This window comes from Corvus brachyrhynchos, unplaced genomic scaffold, assembly GCF_000691975.1.
Source record: "Corvus brachyrhynchos isolate BGI_N302 unplaced genomic scaffold, ASM69197v1 scaffold705, whole genome shotgun sequence".
Lineage (NCBI taxonomy): Eukaryota > Metazoa > Chordata > Aves > Passeriformes > Corvidae > Corvus > Corvus brachyrhynchos.
Genome location: NW_008238346.1, coordinates 1,000,460 through 1,023,955, shown reverse-complemented (window position 1 = coordinate 1,023,955; position 23,496 = coordinate 1,000,460). Strand labels below are relative to the sequence as shown.

The 23,496-nt window shown below is 46.7% G+C and overlaps 1 protein-coding gene across 4 annotated transcripts in view; it reads right to left on the bottom strand.

The window, feature by feature from the left end:
• Positions 1 to 17,928: 17,928 nt before the first annotated feature.
• The window catches only part of ADD3 (adducin 3), a 67,233-nt gene continuing 61,665 nt past the window's right edge, over positions 17,929 to 23,496 (bottom strand). For 3 of the 4 annotated variants that reach the window (XM_008634406.2, XM_008634405.2, XM_017735180.1), the window contains 4 exons: positions 22,885 to 22,974; positions 22,038 to 22,158; positions 21,022 to 21,117; positions 17,929 to 20,315 (listed from right to left, as the gene is read on the bottom strand). In XM_008634406.2, coding sequence (XP_008632628.1) covers positions 20,017 to 20,315; positions 21,022 to 21,117; positions 22,038 to 22,158; positions 22,885 to 22,974 — 606 coding nt within the window. In that variant the 3' untranslated portion in view covers positions 17,929 to 20,016. The remainder of the gene's footprint in view (positions 20,316 to 21,021; positions 21,118 to 22,037; positions 22,159 to 22,884; positions 22,975 to 23,496) is intronic. The other variant, XM_008634407.2, reaches the window with a different exon arrangement.

Genomic DNA, 23,496 nt, shown 5'->3' with positions numbered 1-23,496 from the left:
CAGGCCTGCCCTGCCCCTTGTCACCCCGTGTCACCTGCCGCCACTGCCCGCGTGTCTGTCCCTGATCAGGGACCCAGCGTGACAGACGGGCTGGGGAGCCCATCCTGCGCCCAGCCCTGGGGGCGATGGGGCCAGCACTGCAGGCACAGCCCCGAACTCCAAAGGGGCCCCTAGGCACGAAGCGCCAGCAGTTTAATGTCAAATTACTCGTCTTCTATCAAGCAGTGCCTCCCTAGGAAGCTCTCTGTGGGTTTAGACTCTAAAAGCAATTAGTAATTCTTTTTTTCCAAAGTAAATCGAAGGCGGAGAGCCGGCAAGGGATACACGAGCCTCCCTCACCCCCTCCATGTCCCTCCCTGCAGACCTGGGGTCGGGACCAGGCACACTCGAGCTTGTTTTCCCCTTGTTTTGCAGTCAGGGAGGTGAGAAAGAGCAGCTGCGCCCGGAGGAGAGAGCCAAGGACCTGACCCAGACTGAGGAGAAGGGCAACGATTTGCACTGCCAGGAGTCGTTTGCAATCTCGAGTCCATGAATTTCGAGGGGGTAGGAGGAGTGGACTTCACTAGCACCAGGCTGGTAGCAAGTGACCTCCAACACGCTCCTGGCTCCCCTTCCATCCGTGACAGCAACACCTGAAACACGCTGCTACGTTTGCAGCACAAAACCCCGCTCCTGCCCGGCCGGTCGGGTTGGTCGGGTTCCATTGAGGAGCCCTGTGGGAGCGGCTGGGGAGAAGCATCGCCCCAGAGATGTGCTGGGGCGTGGGGACCTGCTCACACCTGGCTGCCGTGGGGCTCCGTGGGTCTCGCCGGGCTCACCGGCCTCCCAGGGACCGGAACTGGCTGGAGAGGAGACGAGAGAGGTCGTGGTGGCGTTTAGAAGTGATGTATTAGTAAGTGTTAATTGGTACCTGGATCCCGCAGCATCACGTGGACCTGAATCATCCGAGAAGGGATGGTGCCCCAGACTGCAGCGCATGCAATGAAATCCCTGCGGCTCCCAATTGCTGGGGGCCAGCAGGCTATTTTTGGGAAGCATGGCTGCAGGATTTCATCGGTCACATGCCCTTACCGCGGCACATGCCGGGGATGGGCCAGCTCTCCGTGCAATGCGGCTCAACACAGCCTCTCCCGTGGCCATATGGCACCTCCTCCGTGCCGGCAGCACCACATGGCTGCTGCCACATCAACAATGCCACGACTTGTCCCATCACTGCGTTTGGCAGCCCAGAACGGGCTGATGTAGGGGGGAGGGCACGAAGCATCATCTAGATTTAGTTGTGGCCTGAAGAGTGGAGAAGAAGGCAGAGCCTGGTGTGCTGGGAGCAGAGCAGGACAGAATGCTAGGCCCGGGTGTGCTCAGCACCCGCAGGTGACTAGCCATCCCTAAAAGCAGGATTTCAGCTGGAAAAGCAAGGGCTGACCAGAGCAGGGGTGGGGGTGGGGGTGGGAGCCAGGCTGAGCCATAGGGTACATCCAGGCAAGTGAAGGACTCAAAATGCACTTGGCTTTTATTAACTCCACTGACTAGCTGAGATAAGACACGACTCCTGCTTTACAAGCATGCATGGGCGAACACTCCCATTAAAACATCAGTCAGAATGTCTCTGGCTTTCTAATTGTGCAGGGGCTGAGCTGGGGATGTGACTGCTCTAATCAGCCCCAGTTGCAGCCACTGGAGACCTGGGCACAAGCAGCTGTCCAGCTTGGCTGGACACTGAGGGCACCTCTCTGCTGGTTCACCATCGGGCAGAAGGCTTTCCATGACCTCACCTTGAAGTACAAGAGGTCATTACTGAAAGCACACCAAAGGCAGCAGAGGCAGCCAGCACCAGATTACTTAACAATCAGATGATTTTAAAATCTCAGCCCCTCTCCCAGAAGATGAGGATGTGTATGGCCATCCAGAGTCCATACTGTAGATCTTGTGCCTAATGGCAGCATCCTCTGTTACCTACTGCATTTCTTGGTCCTCCTTGTGCACCTGCACAACACTTCTCTAGGGATTTTTGCAATGCTTTGTATGAATTGGTGCTGATTCAGCCATCAGTAGCAGGTACTGCTTTTCCCAGTGTGATATCTCAGGTTTGAAGCCACAATAATCATAATTTTGATTCCTTTCCCTTCTAGCTTAGTTCCAGGATAATTTCTCTTTAAAGGCACTTCCACAGAGAAAAGTATTCCCAAGGCAATGGTCCAAGGGCAGGCATTTCAAGGGAACTGGCTCAAGAGGAATGGAGGCTTTAGGGCTTGTGGGCTGTGGGGTACAATAAAGAAGGGTGGGCAGTGGAAAGCACACAGAATCAGAGGCAACACAGAAGGAGTGATAAGGGAAGAAGTTTTGCAGTGTTGCCAGCTCTGCACATCCAGCAGCCATGGTCCAGCACCCTCATCCACTGCAGCCTTCTAAATACAGCCAGTTAAGGGCATGCTCTCTTCATTTCTCTTCTCTTGTACTTTGTTCAACCTTTGAGCTCATCCTGAAGTCTCACTGTCGATTTTTTCTCTGCAAGGCAGTGGGGTAGCTGCTTCTCCAACAAAAGTGGAAGACCTGAGTGCAGCTCTATGGGCCCATGGAAATGGGAGATGGGGTGAGATGGGGTGAGCACTGGCTCAGCCCCACCGCCCACACTGTCAGCACGGCCCCAGCTTCCAGGCACGTGGCCAAAGCAGTACTCACCACGTGGGAGATCCCTGGACCTTTTATCAGCAGCCTGTGGCTGCAGGCTGCCCTCAGTACAGCGTGGCACAGCAAGGATGGCATGGCCCAGGGGTGCAGAGGTTGGGTGCCCACACTGATGTTGATAAATCCACACCATCATTTGGGGATTGGGCTAGATAAGAGGTAAGGTTGCTGGAGTGCTTTATTTTGCAGTGCTGCGTAACACAGCAAGGTGTGAGTTTAGGTGCAAAGCTGCCAGGTGAGGTGCCATGAGAAAACCCTGGGGTAGAGAGTGAGCATCCCTTCCCCTCTGCCATGGGAATCATCTCGTGTGTGTGCGTGGCGCCCATGTTGGGCTGAAGAGAGGAAAACAGAGCTACTGCTCTGAGCACACATGGTAAGTCCTCTTTGGTGGGTGTATTCTGACCTTGTTCTGGTGGTATCACACACAGCAGCTGTTTCCCCACATCGCAGGTGTTATCCATTCAGTTTGTTCCAGTGGCAGCACCAGTGTAAATCATCCCCTGGACAGACCTGGCAGGGTTCAGAGAGGGTTTTAAAGGGTGGGGGCCAGCACAACCCTAGGTTTCGGTCTGCAAAGGCTCCTGGAAGCACCTGCTCTCTCTCCTTTCAGGCTAATCCCAGTGTAATCCTTTTATAAAATTTCACCTGCCTTAAAAGTCTGCTGCAGCCCATTTGGAAGGACTAACTGATTTTCCAAGTGATAGTTGTGCTGCCTGTCTGCCAAGGGCATGTATTTCTCGCTGCACAAGAGTGATATACAGATATTGAAAAATTGTTTGGAGGCTATCACATATCTGTTTTGCTTTTCTTTTTTTAATGGACACAGTTGTTGTGGTGGTGATGGGCTAGAGCTGGTCTGGTGCAGCTGTACCCTGGAGGGGAAGCAGATCTCTGATGGAACCTGGGTAACTCCCAAAATCTTGATTTTTCCGTTGGACCCAGGAAGTTTTTAGTGTTACTGGCATTATTCCTTGTAGTCAGCCAAGTGCCCCAGCCCAATGGCGAGCGCAGGTATTGCCCCTCTCCTCGCCCAGGCATGATTTAATTGGGGTGCAGAAATCAGCCTGCACAGAGAGATACACAGAGGTCAGTGAAATCTCGTATTTCTTCTTTCACTAGTCAATAATTAATACATGTAGCTCTCCCTGGAGCACTGGCTCCAGGCTGTCCTGCCAGGCCCCGGCTGCCACCTGCTATTGCTGCCTGTTGTCACTTGTCCCAAGGCGTGACATGGGACTGTGATTTACAGCAGGGCCACACATCCTTCTGTGGGGCTGGTAGATGTTTGCAGCCAAGGGCTCAGTCTCCTTAGGGATGCTGTCAGGGCCTGGCTCTCACTTGGCCAGACCTGGAGTGGGGGGCTGCATCCAGCCCTCTTATGAAGCCATCATTACAATGGCCTTTCACTTCTCCAACTGCTCCCTTAATTAAACAAGAGATCAGGATAACTTAGAGGTGCCCCAGGAGAAAGGCCCTTGTCAGGGTTTCAAGTGCCTGCTCCAGCAGTTCTCATGCATAAGGTGGGTCCTCAGGCCCTTGAGTAATCCTGATCCTTTTCTGGGGCTCAGGAAGCTCCATGGTTTTGCTGGGTGTCTCTGGCTGCCCACGCTGCTGCATTGCCTCTGTGATCTGTCCTTGATGCTCTCTTTTGGTGTGTGCTAGAAATAACTAAGCTACAAATAGTGGCGATGGTCCCTCTCGCCTGCTCCTGCCTTGCCCAGCTATACTGCTTATCTCAGATCCATTTATGATGCTGTTATTTACAGTTTCATCCTGCGAGTACCTCTAAAGCTTCTACTTAATTTCCTCTGAAATCCCTCCTTACAAGCTACCTGTGTGGTGCTCCCTGATCTCCTGATCTCAGCATTCATCAGGCAAACCTGAGCTATGAGCTCTGCTTTTACAATAAGCTTTTTTTTACTTCCAGCCTCCTAATTGCCCTCCCCACTCTCCATCTTTGTAATAGTAGGTTTTCTGTCTCAGAGGCTGGGAGCTGGCAGGAGCTCTTCTCAGCTCCTACTAGTTCTCTGCTGTTCACGTGGCCTTTCACAGTATTTGCCACACAGTTCTGATATAAAAATAATAAAGAATTTTTCTTGCCCACCCTTAAGGGAAAGCACACATATGGTCTGAAATTGCCTTGTGCCAGCAGATAAAAGGCACATCTCATGGTGGGTGGATTAAATGCTGAATATTCCTGGTGGGTCTGGGTGGCTCTGTAAGGAGTGGATGAGATCTGCCAAGGCAGGTGGGAGGATGGATGTGGCAAAAGGTCCAAGAGTGTCTCCCCTGGTGAGAAGAGCCAAGTGGAGGATCTAGTTCTCTGTCTGTTCAACAGAAAATTTTATACCACTCCTAGGAATACACCAATTAATCCTTGAGTCTGGGCTGGGCTGGCAGACCAAGAGAAGGTCATTTGACATTGCTCCAGGCAGGAGGATCTTGTAATAGTCTCAGTGTGCAATTTTGCATGCTTTGGCTTTGGGTTTTTATGTTAAACTCAGTAATGTGGCATCCAACACAGCGACATCCAGCACATTTCTGGGATTTGTGCTTTCTGGGCTGGGGCTGAGGAGCCATTAGGACAAGCCCAGCAGGATGCACTGTGGGAAGAGCAGAGAAGGAGGATCCCACACCTCCCAATGGACAGTAGTTTAAACCTCTTCTCACTTTTGAATGCCTTGTGTCCCTCCACTCAGCTGGCCTTTTAATTGATGTCATAGCACAAAACCTCCCAGTCCCCCTGTGTTTTGATGCATTAGCTCAGGATGGCCTTCCTCAGGTGGTGGCAGCTATAAAACCAGGCATCTCTGGGGCTGTGCACAAATTGTACCTGCTCAGGTGCCTCATTTTTCCCTTTCATGCCCTCAGGCCTTGTGTCTTGGCAAAGTGGCTGCAGAAGATAAAGCCTAGAGGAAAAGAAAGGCAGCAGCTTTATGAGGAGAAGTGTCCTGGGAGGTTTCCAGACACTCCCCCCCCCAGGATGGAGCATGCACAAATGATACCCAGGGTTTTGGAGGGGCAGGGGCTCAGTTTTGCCCTCCCCAGACTGTCCCTTCAGCAATATCTTATTTCTGCTTTGCCAAAGCTTTCTCTACTTGGATTTATTGGACAGTTTCTACAGAGAGGAGATCCTCAAATTTGCACAGTAAAATTAGTTTCCTTGGATTTCATGGCTAACTTGGGCTTGCAGTAGCTGGGGCTGGCGTTAAGGTGGGGAAATCCATCAGGGCACAGCTGACATTTGACTCCAGCAATGGCAGCAAATAAATAATAGCGAAAAATTACATTCTTCTTTTCAAAGGAAGGGAAAAATGCTGGATATTCCAAATAAAAGACTTAATATAAAATAAAGGTTTCATTTTAAAAATCTGTTAAATTTTAGAAAAAATATTGTGGACTAAAGAGGTCATGCTCAGACCTGGAGTTACTGCTCACCTGCAGGCAGAAGAAGGGGTCAGTGCCCAGGGAAAGACTGCAGGAACCTGCAGGGCAAAGGCTACTGGGGCTGGTATGGAGGCTGGGGGAAACAAGGATGCTGCTCTTGGCCCTCATGCCACACCACAGCGGGCAGGGGAAAGCAGCCCCTGGCTGTGGTGCCACAATGATTGACATGAGCTGGGCAAGGGAGCGTATAGCCTGGAGAGGACAGTGCTTCCCAGGAGGAGCTCTGCTTTGGGAGGAACCTTGGGAGCATCCAGTGGCACCAGCCAGCAGCTCTGCTGGTTCAGTGTGGGAGTGATGCATCGAGAGACAACTTGTGAGTCTTGTAATTGCTGTTGCCTAATGATTTCCTTAATTTCTTACAAGCATCTCCCTCCAATACAGCTCACTGTGCCTCTGCAGGCCACTGGCAGGCAGGTTTTGACCCTGAAGCTGATGCAGGAGGGTTTCCTGGTGCATCCCAAGAAAAGAAGAAGCACAGCAGTGTTTGGATACAGTTTTGCTCATTTTTACTTGCTTGACATCCTAATACTCAAATAGAAATAGACCAGCCCTGCTGCTACTCCAAGCACCTGCTGCTACTCCAAGCACCTGCTGCCATAAGGGGAGGGCGAAACCAGAGGGGATTGGCTGGGTCATTTAGTCCAACTATTCTCAGCAGCCACGTCATATAATCCCCTTCACAAATTTCCCAGTCTCTGGGCAGCCCCCACCAGTTAATACCCATTTGTTCATGTGCCAACAATATCTGCGGTTTAAAAGCTATTTTCTCTCCCCAGTAGTTCCCTACAGCTTCATCTTCCTCTGCCCCCTCTCATTGTAACTAAGGAGAAGGATTGTGCATCCTTCCAGGCTGATCCTGCTTGGCATCCTCTGTCTTCACCCTGGTTGGTCATTGCACCAGCACCAGGGGCAAGTCTTGGCATCCCAGCCCCTGGTTTGCTGCCCACAGCAATCCCACATGGATGGCTTCCAGTGGGCTGGGATCCCTGCACCTTATGTCAATCAGGTCACAGCAAAACCCCACTGCTGCTGGTCCTGACTCTTCTTTTGTGCAGGTCCTGGCTCTGCTGAGTGGGGGTGACCTCCCCAGCCCTTCTGCTCCCCTTGGCCAGTGTGTTACTCACTTTGCAGTTCATTTACTAATCCTCACCTGCTCTGGTTCCACTGATGACGACTCTCACAGTGCTGTCAGATACCTGTCTCAAAGAAGAGATTTGATCTGTTGCACTGCCTGGCCTAGAAACATCTCTGGCTGTAAAGAGAATAATCAGTGTGACCCGTCCATTGCACTTTTAACCCTGTGCCCTTCCTCTTCAGGCCTGTGACTGTTGTTTCCTCCAGGGCCTAGATTCTGTAGGATCCCCCAAAGAGTAAACAGCTTGCAGAATAAAACCACATAAAATGCCCCAAACCAATTTGCAGGGCAGGACAGAGTGACTGTGGGTTCCTGATAGGGCCAGCCTGGCAGAACACCCTTGGTTAAATCAGCAGCTGATTGTGGGCAATGGCTTTGGCAGGAACACGATTGTTCCATGTTACTGATGTGCTGCCCTGCCATGGGTATTCCCCTTCCTGGGAACCCCCTGGGCACCCATTGTTCAGGGCTCACAAAACCCTCTCAAACCTGGGACTGCTGGCTCTCAGAAAGCTGGTGACAGGGAGCAGCACAAATTATCTGCTCTACACTTCAGATGGTTGAATTTGGTGGCAGATGATCCACAGAGCCACCTTAAATCCTTGGCTCTGACAAGACTCCAATGATGATTTCCTCATCGCCTGCTCCAGGTGCCAGAGCACTTCGCCATGAACATCACTTCAGGGGTTCTTAAAAGATGCTGTTTGCAAAGGTAGCCCTCTAAATCTACCCAAAAATTCTCTCAGCGCTTGCAGGAAGTTGATTCCAGAGATCCTGGTTCAAATCTACCCCTGTTTATTTGTGTAACACTGAGAAAACACTCCAGGCCACAGCAAAATGGCTCCATCCCTTAGAGTGCTCACAGCATCTGGGGAGAAAAAATGATTCATTAGGGTGCCCAGGATTAGCAACAGGATTCGTGGTCTACAAAACACTTGGGGTGATTCAGTGTTGGAGGCTGACGGATGAAGATGTGAATGTGCTGTTGATCATGGCAGGTGAAACAGGATGGGGACAGCAAATCTCACCTGGGGACAGCACAGGGAACTGCTGGTGGGGTGGCAGTGACACAAGGTCAGTGTCAGGAGCTTGGGCACAAGGACACTGAAGAAGATGCCATAGAAAAACCGGGTTGATTTGATGGGAAACTGAGCTGGAGCACTAAATCCTAGAGGGATGTACAGGATGTGCCTGCAAGAACAACCCACAGGGCGGCAACAGCTGGAAAGCAGCTGGAGAAAAGCTCTGCAGGGCAAAAGCAAAGTCCTGTGACCTCTGGTGACCCGAGCCAGCACCACACAGGATGGGCACTGCCAGCCACTTGGGCTGAAGTCAAACCAGTGCAAACTCACTGGATCCAGGCATAATCCCTGCCTGCTTCTTGCCAATCCCTGCCCGCTTCCTGCCAATCCCTGCCCCACGCAGGTTTCACCCAGCCGGGCAGCCAGACACGGCAGAGGGTAGAGCAAAGACATAAACAAAAAGGTTCATGTTTTCCACCCGTCTCTCCCAGCTGCCATGCAGATTGCAGCTGTTTCTCCCCAGTCACGCTGGCCGCAATACTCGTTGGGTTGGTATTTAATTGCCTCTCCCTAACGACGCATGAGGCAGGGTGTAATTTGCTGGCGCTGGTCAAACAATACAGATAAACCCGGTTTGCGCACAAAGGCAGCGGAGCGGGGAAACTCCGCCGTCTGATTCTGCTCCCCTTTGGAGCTGGTGGCTCCAGACATGGGCGGGATAGGGAGAGACAGACGTCTCGGCCTTCGGGAGGAGGAAGGGAAATGTCAAACAACTGGAGACACCCGCTTGCACTGCAGCAAGCTGGGGTGAAACCGTGAGTACCCACAACGTCACCAGGGTTGGGCTGCCACGTGCCAGCACAGGGGCTGCCCACGTGTTGTTACAGCTCAGCACATCCCTTTTCCTGGCTTTTCTTTTCTTCTTCCTGAATTTCTTCTTCAGGCATCAAGATATTTTAAGATTTCTCTCTCTCCTATTTTTTAACCTTAGTAGCGTGAGCACATATAGCAGAGATAGCAACTTCGCTCCTGCTCGGGAATGACCCAGCTGGATATCAAAAACCGAACAGGTTTTTTAACTTAGGAGGCAGAAGGGTTGTCATAACACCTATGCTAGCCCTCAGAGTTTCTCAGGAGATTGGTTTCAGCAGAAGTAATCAAAAAAAGGAACAAAAAAGGGAAAGCTTCATTCATACCCACATCTCACTCTGCATCCCTGCCCTCCCCAGCTCTCCTTGTACCCCAGGTCAGTGGACAGATTTCACCCAGATGTTATGAATATTAGAAGGAGTTAAAAATTAGCCTGCCCTTGCAATGCAAGTGCTGAAAAAGCAAAACACGCCCTTCCTTGTGCTGGCCCAGGGCACAGACCTGCGTTTATGACCACGTCTAATACAGCCATGTATTACATGAGCAATTCCCAATATTGCTACAGAGAGAAGGGCAGTTACATATATCATGGGTGAGTTTTAGTCTTCCTTAAATATTTACCCAAAATATGCTGTTCATCAGAATTGCTGTTAAAGAGCTGCAAATCGCCAGCAAGAAGTGAGCTTTAAAATGCTTAGAAATTAAGTGTCACCATTAAAATTAATTGGGGAATCACCTTGTTTTGAACACCCCAGTATTTTTAGGACAGTGGAGGTGTGATCCTGTCTGGGCAGCAGTGAATCCTGTGGATCACCCACTTCATGCTTGGATTTGCAGGAGCCTGAGCTTGCTCTGCCTCACCCTGTAGAGGGAAGAATTGTTTGGGACAACACCAGGCTCCCACATCCCATCCCCGGACTTCTCAGCATCCCATTGCTAACATTCTGCAGATGCAATAAAACCAGCTGCTTCGTCACCAAGTTGCACATTAACACCCACACCTACAAAATGGGGTGATTTACGGGAAACTGTCAGATAACCCCGTCCCTGCGCTCGGCATCCTGGCACCTGGCACCTGACGTGCGCCCAGGCACAGGCACCGCCACCGGCGCCTGCTCAGACACGGCCCGGAGGAAGCAAACCAACAACAAAAAAAGGAGCTGTTTGTTTGACGGCCTCTGGAATAGGAGGAAATCAAGGGTGCGTCAAAATGGAAAAGCACAAAGACAGCAGGGAAATGGGGTTTATTTATAAACTTTGAGAGGATGGCTGTGAACAATAGGGTGGGTGGCTTTTATCCCACCCAGAGAGGGAAGAGGAGTCCAGGTCTGTCAGCCCCTGGCACAGTAGCATGGGCTGGCTGGAGAGTCCTGGCCAAGTGCTCAGCCCAGGGGGTCAGGGGGTCTCCAGAATGTGGCTCCACTGCCTGTGCAGAGCTGTATCCTTGGCAGGAGGGCATGAGATGTTTCCTGGCTTCCTCCAAAGCTCCACCATACCAGTCTCTATGCTGGCAATGGCAGAGGGCTGCACAGCACCCACAGTACATGTTTCTCCCTGGCGTGTTCGGGAGCATCCATCAGTGGGCAGGTTTGGGGGCAGGTCCTGTTCCTGTGCAGCAGTGGCCCTGAGCATGTTTTGGAGCAGGTGATGCAACAGCAAACCTCGCCTGCTCATCGGCTGCCCGGGAGCTGCTGGTAACTCACTGCACATCCTCACTTCTAGTGACTTCTGTCTTGTTTGCAGGGACAGTGCAGGTGAGCCATGGCCGGTGGCAAGCTGTACCCTGGTGTTGCTTCCCAAGTGTTGGGCTGAAGGCAGGAATGGGCAGAGGTGTGGCAGTGCTGTTGGAGCAGCTCCTGTTCACTATGCTCCCAGCCCAGGGGCCCTTCACCTCTCTGCCTAGGTGATGTTTTAAACAAGCTCCTTTTCTCCTTTGCCATGTTAAATGCACTGACAGCTGCAGATGGATGGAGTGGCACATAGCATTAATGAGACTGGTAAGGTAACTCACAGAGACAGCAAGCAGACACTGCACCAACAGGGGAGTAATGGGAGGAAGGGAGCCATCAGTAACTTGACATTATCCCTGTTGCCCCAAGTGCAGCACTGGCCATCACTACCTGGCTCTCCAACAGCCACACTGGAGCTGGAGCTTGGAAAAAGCCATCCCAGCCCCTGGCCACAGCATTTTGGTTAACACAGGAGCTAAGAGGTGCTGTCATTCCTTTAGGATTGGAGGAATCATGTTGTCTAAATCCTAAAATCAATTAGTAACTGCATCTATCAAATTAGAGGCAGCTGCCAAAAATGGCACTTGCACACGTGCACTTGTGTTGCTCAAAGAGCCTGTCTGCTTTGTGCATCAAAAGCTATTTAATCCATATGCTGGGCACAGGCTGACGCTGGGGAACGCTTCCTGCATGCCAGACCTTCTCTTCTTATGGGAATATGCCCCTTTTAGTCTGAATTTTCCAAATAGTAAGACACTTGTGGGCTACAGAGACTTAGGCATTAGGGCAGGCAGAGCTGCCTTTGTGGTTCATCTGGCAGGGAAAAAGCTTGTTGCTGACCCAGGGACTTGAAGAATTTGTCCTTTTAGAGCCTGCCTAAAACCAGGTTGGTTCTGGCTTCTTCTGCCTGCTTGTGCCCCAGACCAGCTCAGGAAGAAGGGTGGTGTGCCCAGCACTGCTCCTACGGCAGCTTAACTTTGGCTTTGGAGTCCATAACAGCCAAGAAGTGACAGTGATGGGAGCTGGGCACAGCAGCTGCTGCTCTGACCCTTCTCCAGCCATCCCGCTGCAGCTGGGGGTGTCCAGGGCTGCACCACACATGCTGGAGGGTCAGCATGGACGGTGCCCAGGTGGGAATTGCAGAGTGGACGAGTCTCTGTCACCCTTGACAGCTCTATTGCAGATCTCAGACTTCTGTACAAAGTTATTTATTTATGGTAAGAACCACTTTTTCTCTCTCAAAAACTGCCAAAGCTGGGATTATCCCACAGGGGTAATTTGCAGCTTTGCCTTCAAGCCCCTATTTGGGCACAGAGATCTCTCAGTGAGGAGCATCAGTTCCCCACCCAGCCAAGTAGGAGAAGTGCTTGGAGCTGCCTCTCAGAGAATCTCCTCATTTCATTAGGAACAAATCAAAGCACTAAAGATGCTCAAGATCACAATTTCATGTTAAAACACCAGTGCATTTCGTGACCTTGTTGCTGCCAAGAGCCACTGAATGCACTGACCCATGGAGATGACACTGTGTGAGCCCGTGCCTGCCATGGGCTCGGCGCCCTTGGCGCTGCACGGGGATCCTGCATTGCTTTTGTGCCCTCTGTGGGATGTCCAGGGCTCTGGAGAGGCAGGTACTGTGTCGTGTGTGGAGCAGAAGGCACTTGTACAGATGCTGAGGGAGCCCGGCACTGTGTTCCCACTCACCACTTTGGTTTTCTCATCATACTGATTTCTCAAAGCAAACATGCTTTTTCCAAGTGTCCAGTAAATCAGTGGTATTGACAGCCTTGGTAAGATCTAAATGAGAGCAGGACTAGGCAGGGGCAGCAGCCCTCCTCTGCTTTAGGGGCAGCACTGGGTGTGCATTGGGAGCAAAGACTGAATCCTGATCTTACAGGTTGATGAAATGCACGTGGTTTCACAAAACCCACCTGAAAAGGCATTGGCAGCACACAATGAGTCTCAGTGAGCTGTGCCATGCTAAAGTGGGGTTCAGGGAGGCTGGAGGTGCTGTTGGGAAGCCCCCAGGGGAGCCTTTGACCAGCTCACATGAATCCTCCACAGGCTGAAAATAACCTCTCAGATGAGATTATTTTCACAGAGGGAGAGGTTTCTCCAGCCAAACTGCTCCCTGTGCAGCATCGTCACCATGTTCACAGCAGCACTCATGAGGTTTAAACTGGAGGAAGAGACTGAAAGCAAAAGCAACGTGTACTTTGCTTTCGAACTTAAAATGTCCGGTGTAAGAAAACCATCAGAGTTCTTGAACAGCGTGAGTTGGAAGGGACCCATGAGGATCTTCCAGCCCAACTCCCTTGCCACCCCTCATTTGCACAAAGCTCATTTTCAATGAAGGGACAGGACACTGTCATTTCTTGAGATATCCATAAGAGGCCCAGTAGCCCCAGTGAGCAGCTGGTACCCCAGACATCCTGGTGCTGGCAGGAGGGAATGGGTAACACTGACACAGCGCCTTCACCCTCACCCCGAGAGGGCATTTGGGGCATCTCTAGAACCATAAAGCAACTGGAAAGGTAGAAATCAAGCCAAGTGGAGTAAGACAGCCCAAAACATCTGGTTATAAGAAAACTACTCCAATACCAAATATTCTCCCATTAGATAGACAGTGGCAGAGAAAATTCTGCCCAATGCACCTCTTCCAGGTCATTTGTGAAGTTGGCCCCATTAAATAAATCCAGGAAGAACCAGCTGCTCCAGCTGAAGGTGAATGATCACATGTAGGTGACATTCCAGCCAGGAGATCAGGACTTGAATGGATGTGGTTACTTATTAGTCGTAAACACTGTTGAATAAATCTAAATAAATTCTCATTATTTATACAGCATATTCCTAAGGTTGGTTGGATGTTGCCAACTTGAAAATAAAACTGAAGTCAAGCAGGGTAAACATTTTAATGCCTCTGTAGATATAATTAGCATGTGTAATATGTATATACAAATATACATAATATATGTAATTATAGGTATTGGTGTTTGAGAGAGCTGTCTAGCCAGATGGAAAGAGTAAGTATTGAAAACACTGTGCCTCTGCCTGCTAGAAAGGGGAGGATGCTTATACTCACTGGAATAAGAAATTGGTAGTTCCTGTTTGGGGAAGGGAGTTATTGTCCCACATTCCCCTTCTGCCGAGTGGATTTAATAGCCAACTTCTGTCTTGTCCGTCCATCTAAAGAAGGATTGGGGCTGAAAGTGTCCAGCATCCAAGAGCAAAGCACTGTGTATAAACTGCAGCTGCTGCAGTGTGTTCAGAGATTTCTGTAGGTCCTTTTTGGCACCCAGCAAAGGTACAACTCAGGAGATGAGGTGGCTTTGGTCCTCTGGAGCACCTCTGAGGCCCCAGCTCAGCAGCTGCCTGGGTACACATCAGCCAAGTGCCAGCTTGTGAGACATGCCAAGGCAGGTCCCCACACTGCCGTTAACACTCAGAGACCTCCAACATGGCATGTTTATTAAGGGTCAGTTAGTTGTTCTCAACACCCTGGACACAGAAAATCAGCCACCTGCAGCAACCTTTCTTTTTCCATCCCCATGGGGGCATGGAGGAGAGGGAAAGGCCTGGGCTGATAGGATGTTCACTGAGAAACTCAGTCCCTGCAAGGTCTTCAAGCACAGCTGGTCAAAATGCTGAAGTTGGGGGCTGCTTTTTTCCCTGCAGTTCAGGGATTATTTGGCTCTCACTGCATCAAGCCAAGGGCTACACAACTTGCTCTTCTGCAGCTCTCCCTGCCATGGCAAAGTGCTCAGCCCTTTGAGAAAAGCCAGGCCATTAAGTTAAGCACCTCACTTTAGTCGATGTTTGAACTTTCTGTACCTTTGGGAGGAGAGGGATGAGTGCCATGCCTGAGAGGTCAGAGAGCAGCCAGCAGCTGACATGCCAAAGGTCAAATCCAGCACCAGCTGGTAATGTCAGCCACGGCTGGGAGCGGCCAGGACCATGCCCAGGACCACATCACCAACAGAATTTCAGCTGTTCCTTACAGAGTTCAACTACTCATCATCCTGATAACCCAGGGCACAAGTTTTGTTTTTACAAATAACATTTGCAAATTGAAAATTTGCAAAAGCTCCAGCAGTATCCAGAGACATGCAGTTGTGTTGAGCTACTGCTGCAATTGTGAAAGGAAATGCATCTGGAATTCATCACATGGAAGCAGGTGAGGCAGAAAGGTGCAGGATGATCCTTTGGCACCAGTGGTCTTCCACTGGGGCCTCCTGTGACTTCTGCCCCACCATCCAGAAACACTGAGAAGTCTCTGGCCTGTGGGTAAGGTTGACAGAGGGAAAATATTGAACATACGGATATTATTTTGCTCAGTGGAGTGAGTTAAAAAGTGCAAAAAAACTTCAACATTTTTAGCTTGTTGCAAAAGGATGGAGGAGAGAGGAGGAGCCCTGCCTCCCTGACAAAGCCTGCTCCATTGCTGGATTTTGAAATGAATCAATATAAAAAATGAGTCCGGCAGCCAGATGTCTGCTTTCATCTCTCTGCACTGGAACTGGAATAAAGCCCACAAAATCTACACCAAAAATACCTTCTTTGAAAGCGCTTGGTTAGCGGCTTTGCGACTGCGGGGAACAAAGGCAGCAAACGCGAGGGTCTGATGCCACCTAAAGGCCGCTTGAATTTTCACCTCCCAGAGGCTCTGTTAGACTTTGGGACTTTCAGCCACAATTTCAGAGCGTGAACTCCTGTTCGCCCTCCAGTTCTCATCGCCAGGCTTTGTTTTGTTTGCTTTTAAGTTGATCAAACTTGACTGAAGCTGTCCATGCTGTGTGCTGCAGTGAAAACCGTTTGTGTGTGTTTGCCTGTACTGCTGGCACATGTAAAAAGTACAGCTATTGTACCCCAACACTTCCAAAGGACAAGGCTGTACAAAAATACAAGTTTTCTCATATTGTATTCTCTCAGAAACCTAAATTACTGCTGGCTTTGAAACTGAGATTAGAAACTGTGGCAAAGGGCTGAGCAATCTTTGTAGTGAGGATGGGCCTTCTACTATTCCCCTAAGAGTCTGTGCAAGTTTGGCGAAGCTGCAAGTCAGTGACAGAGCAGTTCCTGCAGGCTGGGGCACAGCCAACACGCCAGAAGTGCCCATCACCACTGAATGCCTTCCCGGTGCTCCCAGCGCTCTGCTCGCGCCACGGGAGCCGTGCCCACAGCAACGCCCATGGCCGGCTGGCCACGCTCCAGCTGCCCACACACACATGGCCAGGCAGCTGCTAATCAGTGCCTTTCAGAGCCCTGCACCTCTTTTAACACCCTGGGTCTTTGAAAGAACAAACAGCAACCCACGCAGCGACCCCATGGGCGAGGGGATGTGCTTCCCTGCCAGTCTGCAGAAAGGAAGAGAGAGAACATTGGTGCCCGTGTCAGAAGTTTCCATCAAACCCATGTGCACAGCGTGGGACACTGTGGCTCTTTCTCACTGTCCTCAACCACTTTGCAGAACATCCTGTTTGAGAAGTTTCCATGGGCTGAAATAGTGAAAACTCAACAGTTTTGCAAACTGGGTACCTACAGAATAGAAAATCCTCAACTAGTTGCACCAGAGAGAACAACAATTTATGCCACATGCTCAACAGTGTGCTGTGGACTCAACTGGCAAGGCAGGAAAATACTAGTCAAAATGGCATTACAGCCCTAACCATGACATTTTTCTGTCTCCTTGTGGCATCTAAAGCCTGATACACCTCATTTTGCAAATTCTGCTAGGTCTGGTTTGCTATGTAACACTCATCTCCAGAACAGCTGGAAATCTGTAAAAGACTACAGCAGGTGATCACCTGGGTATACAGCTTTACAAATCCTTTTCCTTTTTAATGCTCTTGGGTGGTAGCTTGCATGCAATTCCTCACAGCAAACACTGCTTCTCTGTATTGCTCTCTCTTGGGTTAAGCAGCCTAATGACAATAATTATTTCTTATCATGTTAATGATCCATTTTGAAGCTCATCTTTCCAAGGGCTCCTACTTCCCAAAACTAAAGTTTTAATGTTTATTACGCCTGTTAGAAACATCTACTTTATTTCCATGCTTTGGTTTGCAGAATCTCAGATCCTTTGAGTAACACTGTGAAAGAGTAAGATTTAAGTGAAAATGAAAGGTCTGATGTGGTTTGTAGACTCTTGGGAATAAAGAGAGCTTAAAGACAAAAATTATCTATGCCCTTGGCCTTACAGTGGATGCTCCTCCGTGTTGATACAGTGTCTACTTTCACATTAGTGCAGCACGAAGCAGACTGTAGATGCTTCTGGAGACAAATGATAGTCAGAAAATTACTAAAATCTTGGTCAAGATTTATTTAAAATGCTAAACCAAAATTATCCTTCCACATGGGAACCAAGTTCATCAAACTGTCACCAGACTCAGAGAGCCGAATTTTGACTTTCTTGTAAACAGAAACGAAAGGCTGATTTGTGGTAGGACAAGGAAAATAAACATTCCTGCAGTCCTCAAAGACATTTCACAGAGTTGATACAGCTACAAAAACAAAACACTGCAACTTCTGCAGCCTCAGAGGCTCCGACATATACCATATGTTGGCAGGGCATGACAAAGATGTCTTCAAATAACTTTGCATTAAGCTTTCCCTATAGGAAATCCTTTGTGCTATTAATAATAATTTTAAAAAAAATGTAATTTCTGCGAGCTATTTCCTTGCTCTGTACTTACTCAGCCCTAAAACCACCCCAGTCCCTCGTGCTGTCACCCATGATCCCATGGTGCTGCAGAGCAGGAGGCAGCCCACGATGGGGAAGCCCAGACCCACCTGGGCTCAGAACAACCGCCTGGCAGTGCCCTGCCTTTTTCCACAGGCATGTCCACTTTCCTTTCCAGCATCTGTGACAGAGACAAAAGCTGTTCAACAGCAAGATCAGGTTATTTTCTTGCTGAGCTCTCAGGATAAGCACAAGCAAGAAGCTCTCTCCAGAATAAATTCTTGAGAAGCAACGTGCATAATCAAACCATCTTCTCTACAAGCGAGAGATGTAAGTGTATAAACAAAAGGCTGCTATATGAAATCCATCTATTTAAAATACTGTTTATTTGTGATTTAACATTAATTAGCATTACATCTATGAGCAATTTCAGATAACATTTATATATTTTCCACAGGACACAAGAGTTGGCTGGCTCATTCTTTATGCCAAAGCAAGTAAATAGAGGCATTAGCAAAAGGTGCAAATAGTTCACGGTTGCATTTTAAAAAATATTTATGCACATTGCATTCATTTAGATATATTTTTAAAAAAGTTATGAAAAGCGTAGTTCACAGGTTACTGTTTCTACATATGTTGTAATACAACACAAATAATGTAGAACATAAAAAACAAAGTAAGCAACTGAAAGTTTCCACTATGATTAAAAACACTGATTCCAGTATTTAGTGACAGCTAGAAAATTGTTTCCAGGATCCATTCCAACATTGCATTATCACACTTACACGGTCAAAGCTAACCAGCCCCCGAACATGCTATAATCAACATTTTTGCATGCCAAACCACTCTCCAGCCATATTTAACAATTATATATTGTATAATATTTCAACCGGTAATTTGGGAATCACATGGATCTTAAAGATGTACTTCCTATTGCGATGACTGATTTACAGACATTTGACACAGCGAAGAAACCCCTATGTTAATTTTTATGTTTAGTTTGTATTTACAATACAGTAAAAGTACTAAAATGACAATACAAGTAAAAATGAGTAAGTGGCAGTACCACCCTTACCCATGGCACTAGGCTCTGATTTGCTCTGGGTTCATCCAAAGGACAACACGGATTCACGAGACTCTTTTACAATATGAATGAAACTCAAGAAAAAACCCAAAGTGTTGCACTCTGCATGAATCCATACAAATTATTTAAAACATCTAATATGGAAATGTCACTCTGCTGATTTAATAAAAATATCCCGCAATCCGTATCATATATTTAAAAAAAATAATCACCGAACTTTTACTTTCTTTGTCTCCTCCTATTTCCCTACTATTTCACTTTCCCTTTTAACATTTTTGTTTCCTTCATTTGGTTATGTTAAGAGATTATTTTTCTTCATTCATTAGCAATACCATGAGAGATAAAAAGAACAACCCACAAGTAATTTTTAAACATGAATCCAGTTCAATTTTATATGCTTTTATCCTTTGATTTTGAAGTCCCTGGATTCCTGAATTATATTTAAGTATACTCTAAACCAAGCATTCTTAAATACACTCTAACTATGAAATGCTTGGTTCACATGCTTATAATACCTTTATACTGAATGGTATACAAACATTTGAACATATAAAATCTTCTTTTTGTTTTGCCAGTTAAACTAAATTATCAATGTTAAGTGTATAAAATCCCCCTTCTTGAAAAATAAGGGTTTCCCCCGCCCCAACTGATAGAATAAAAAAGAAGTCTTCAAAAATTATATTTCACTAAAATGAAATATTTGGCAAAAAAGTTATTGAATAATGGAATTCTTTAGACATTTTGTATAATTCCAAATAAACTTTCTCTTACACAGTTTTTCCCCTAGTATTATGTGCCAGTGTATAATATTTCTATATGAGCTAATCTTAAAAAAGATGTAAAGGTGTGCTGTTAATATGTACCCACTCAAACAGGGGTACAGAAACATAAAATATATGGTCAAAAACCACAATACAAAAATGTATGATCTGGTTTCCAAATGAGACAGCAGTTTTAAAAAGTCATATGATCACTCAACAGTAACTTTAATAAAGACTTTAACTGCACTGAAAATTTTAAGGTCTGCAAAATACTCCAAGCAGAACTTGCTGCTGCATACTGTGATGGTATTTGACCTTGCTATGATGGTAATTGAGCACCTGCCAGTGTAGTTCTACATGAAACTAATCAATGTTTCCAACCCTCATAGCAATTTTGGACACAGCTAAGTGAGAGATGAATTAATTTGCAATTAACATGAAAGGTTTTTTTTTTGTCTCTTTGTTTGGTTTCTTTAAAGCAAAACCTCTTCCAGTTTCTACTTGTTTAGGTTAAAAGTCCAGTTACTGCACACCCCTAACACTACGCTGTTAATGGTGAACTTAAACGTTTAAAATGTGCAATGTCTCCTCACAACAGAACTGCACTTACGCTTCCACCTTCTCCTTCTTTTTACTCTTTTTCAGGAAGGATGGGGTGCGGAATTTCTTCTTCTTCTTCGAAGGGGATTTGGAAGGTGACCCTTCAGGGGACAGGGCCTCTTCTATCTTTTCAGAGCCTTTAATGGTAATCTCTACGCTCTCCACAGTACTCATGGTTAACTGACTGACCCTCTTGGTGAGATCTTCTTCCACGTCGTGGGCATCTTCCTTCCCGTTCACCACCACAACTGGCATCTCCACAGATATGAGGTTGGCATTCTGGGTGTAGAAATCCTCATGATTTTCTGAAAGAGCAAATGATTTTGCAATTATTTATGTAGACTCTCATGCAAAAAAACCCAGTATTGAGACAAAGCCTGCGAGTCTGGACTGTGATCCAAAGAATGAAACCCGAAGTGCTTAGATGTGTTTTTTTCCCCTTTATCCACACTCTTAGATGCCGTAAGCAGACAACACAGTGAAAATGTCATTAAAGGAAAATGAGATAAAAATCTAACTTTATCTCTGCCAAGTGCATGCACAGCTCAAGCTGTATAGAGTATGTACAAATACAGTCTACACAGCACACATAGTCTCAAGCACAGTCAGAATTACACTTCACTGCAAGAGACTGATTTACAAAAACACAGCCATTCCATACAGAAGGCATTGGAGAACCTGCCTTTTAAAATGCCTACTTAGACTTCTGGAGAAGTCTTAAGCAAAAAAACTAATCTTAACATTTTCAGTAAAATAGAAGTATAATATCTATTTGCTCCACCTGGTTAATATCTAGGTTTCAGCATGCCCTTAGTTGTTTTCTGGTTGTGAGAATTAGGTATTAGAAAAAAATTGGGAAATATTGTTTTCTGGACAGAGCACCACCCAAACTTTGAAGAAGAGGGCTCCTTTTGACTCAGTTGACTTCATGCAAGTGTAAAAGTGCAGCAGAAGAGTGGAGAACCTGGGTTATTGGAGCCCTTGGCATTGTACAGAAATTGCATGGAATACCTTCTAATCTTTCTGGGACATTTTGCGGGGATTGAGTTTGTGACTGAATTTGTGATACAGATGAACCGTCATCTGAGAATAACTCCTGTTCAGCATCTGCAGGACAAGATGTGAGTTAGTAGCCAAGCAAAAGTGAAAATCAAGCAAGAGTGTCAGTGCTGGTGCTACAAGATTTACAGCTCTGCTACAGCTTCGTGTTGCTCATGCTCACAACAGCACAAAGTTACAATACACCGTTGAAACTCTAAAGAATTAGGGCATTACTTGTTTTATCTGCTAAAAATCAGTATATATTAGTTCTTTATCAGAAAGCATTAACAAAGGTGGCAAGGCTGCATTCCAGGTAGCATGCCCCATGGTTTTATCTAGCCCTAAGTCACAGTCTGCCGGTACAATAAGCTATTACACTATGTCCTGAGTGTGACATATGGCAAAGTTGTTCTATTACACAGTATTAGTGAAGAACAATTCACAGTAAGTGCTACTGTTAAAAATTAAAATCAACCCTGAATTAGCAATTCTCTATGGAATAGTAGTATTGGAAGAAGATGTGAAAAGTGAAAGTAGATGAGACTTGCACACTGGGAGAACAGAAGTAAAATTAAAGAAGCCAGGGCCAAACATCTCAGTAAACTTTCTCTTGGTTGGGCACAGACTTGAGCAACTTGATCTAACTTTAGCATCATCTCTGAGGAGGAGTTGGATTAAGATGACCTTCATGGACTCTCCCACCTTCAGTTATTCTATATTCTGACACAAAAATTCATCATGCTAACTTGTGTTTTTGTCAACCCCATTTCTGTGCAAACCTTTCATTGCTTTAATTTCAGCACTAACTAAAGTAAAAGAACAAACCACATGTAACAAAAGAATTCTACCACCTCAAGGAATGATTTGTTCTAAACTAGCTGCCAACAGTATACTCTAATAATTAACATGCACACAACTTTTACAGTAGATATTTTCAAGCTTATTATTAAAATGTAAACCCCAACAATTCAATCCACACCGCTGACCTTCCAACCCCTGCTGCTTGCGCTCAATGGTTTTCTTGTACTCCTCCAGTTCCTTTTCGGTGAGGTGGCTGAATGGGTTGGGTGGTGCCGGTGGCGCGTGCTCGTCATCAAACTGCATTGGCTGGGAAAGGGAAAGCCACAGAATTTAACAGTTACAGAATAAGAAGCAACAAGCAAAACGTGCAGGGCTAATGTATCTTCTTTTTTTTAGCCAAAGTTTGTTGACAAAGTTTTGGCAGGGAATACAGAATTAAAACATCGATGTACTAACTGTTGGATAGCTGGAAACTCCTAGACGTATAGAACTCCAATTCCAATTCATCAAAATTTCTTGGATAACCTTATTAGGGATACCTATACTGTTTGGAAGTATATTCTATTCAAGAAAAGGTTAATATGGGCAGGTAAGAAACTGGTAACCCTCTCTCCCAATAAGAAGCCTGTTTCTAATGAAAGCTGTCTTCTACATGGTCACATCCCACCTTTTAAACTCAGCTATTTCTGGGACTCCATTGTTACCTTAAGCATCACTTCCACAGGCTAATGAAGGTTATTTTTGGCCCATGCATTCTAAAGTTCTTCCTCTCTCACTTAAATGATCTTACACAAGGATCCTACTTCATTAATATTAATAGCAGCAGACTTAACATGCATATCTCAATTTGAAACTAACATTTTAAACCTTTAAAATGAAACATGAATAAGATGTATCAGAGCTCTAAAACTGGCATTAAAATAATCAGTTCTAACAAGACACTTAGAATGAAAATGGGCCAAGCTGACATTTGAAAAACAGGCAGCCAAATAACCTGAACGGCTGTAAATTAGTTAATTATGTTGTACTCACTGAACTCGGCTTTTTATCCACAACAATCCCTGCGAGCAGCTGAGACTGAGGTCCTGCTGTCTTTAGGTCATATCGGTTTTGCTCCCTTATCTATAGAGAGAAAATAAACCAGGTTAGAAAGAGATATTTCTCTTTAGTAAATCCTATGCCCATCAGCTTTGCAAAGCCACTAACACAGGCGGCAGTGAGTGGCTGGAGGATCAAGCTGTATGCTGCTGCACCTAAAAATTAGGAACTCTTCTTCCACCTCAAAATACACAGCATATGTTGTTTAGCTCTTTCAGTACTCCCAAATGTTCACCCTAGTCCCAATTCCTGCACTTCATGTAAGCCAACATTTAGAAATAAGCTCCCAGGAATAGTCCCTGAACCTGTCCTCTCCACCTCACACATCAGCTATTGGAGAAAACTCTGTGATCACAAAGGTTGGTGAAGTTTTTCCTTCTGTGAATAGTTTATTTTTTCCTTAAACTAACAGCCCTAGCTTCTAATTGTCAATGCTTATGAGACTGACCGATCAGATATAAATATAAATATCAATACAGATCATATAAAAAAAATCCTACAGCAGAAACTTAGGAATAAACTCTCTATGAGCAAGTGACATGCATG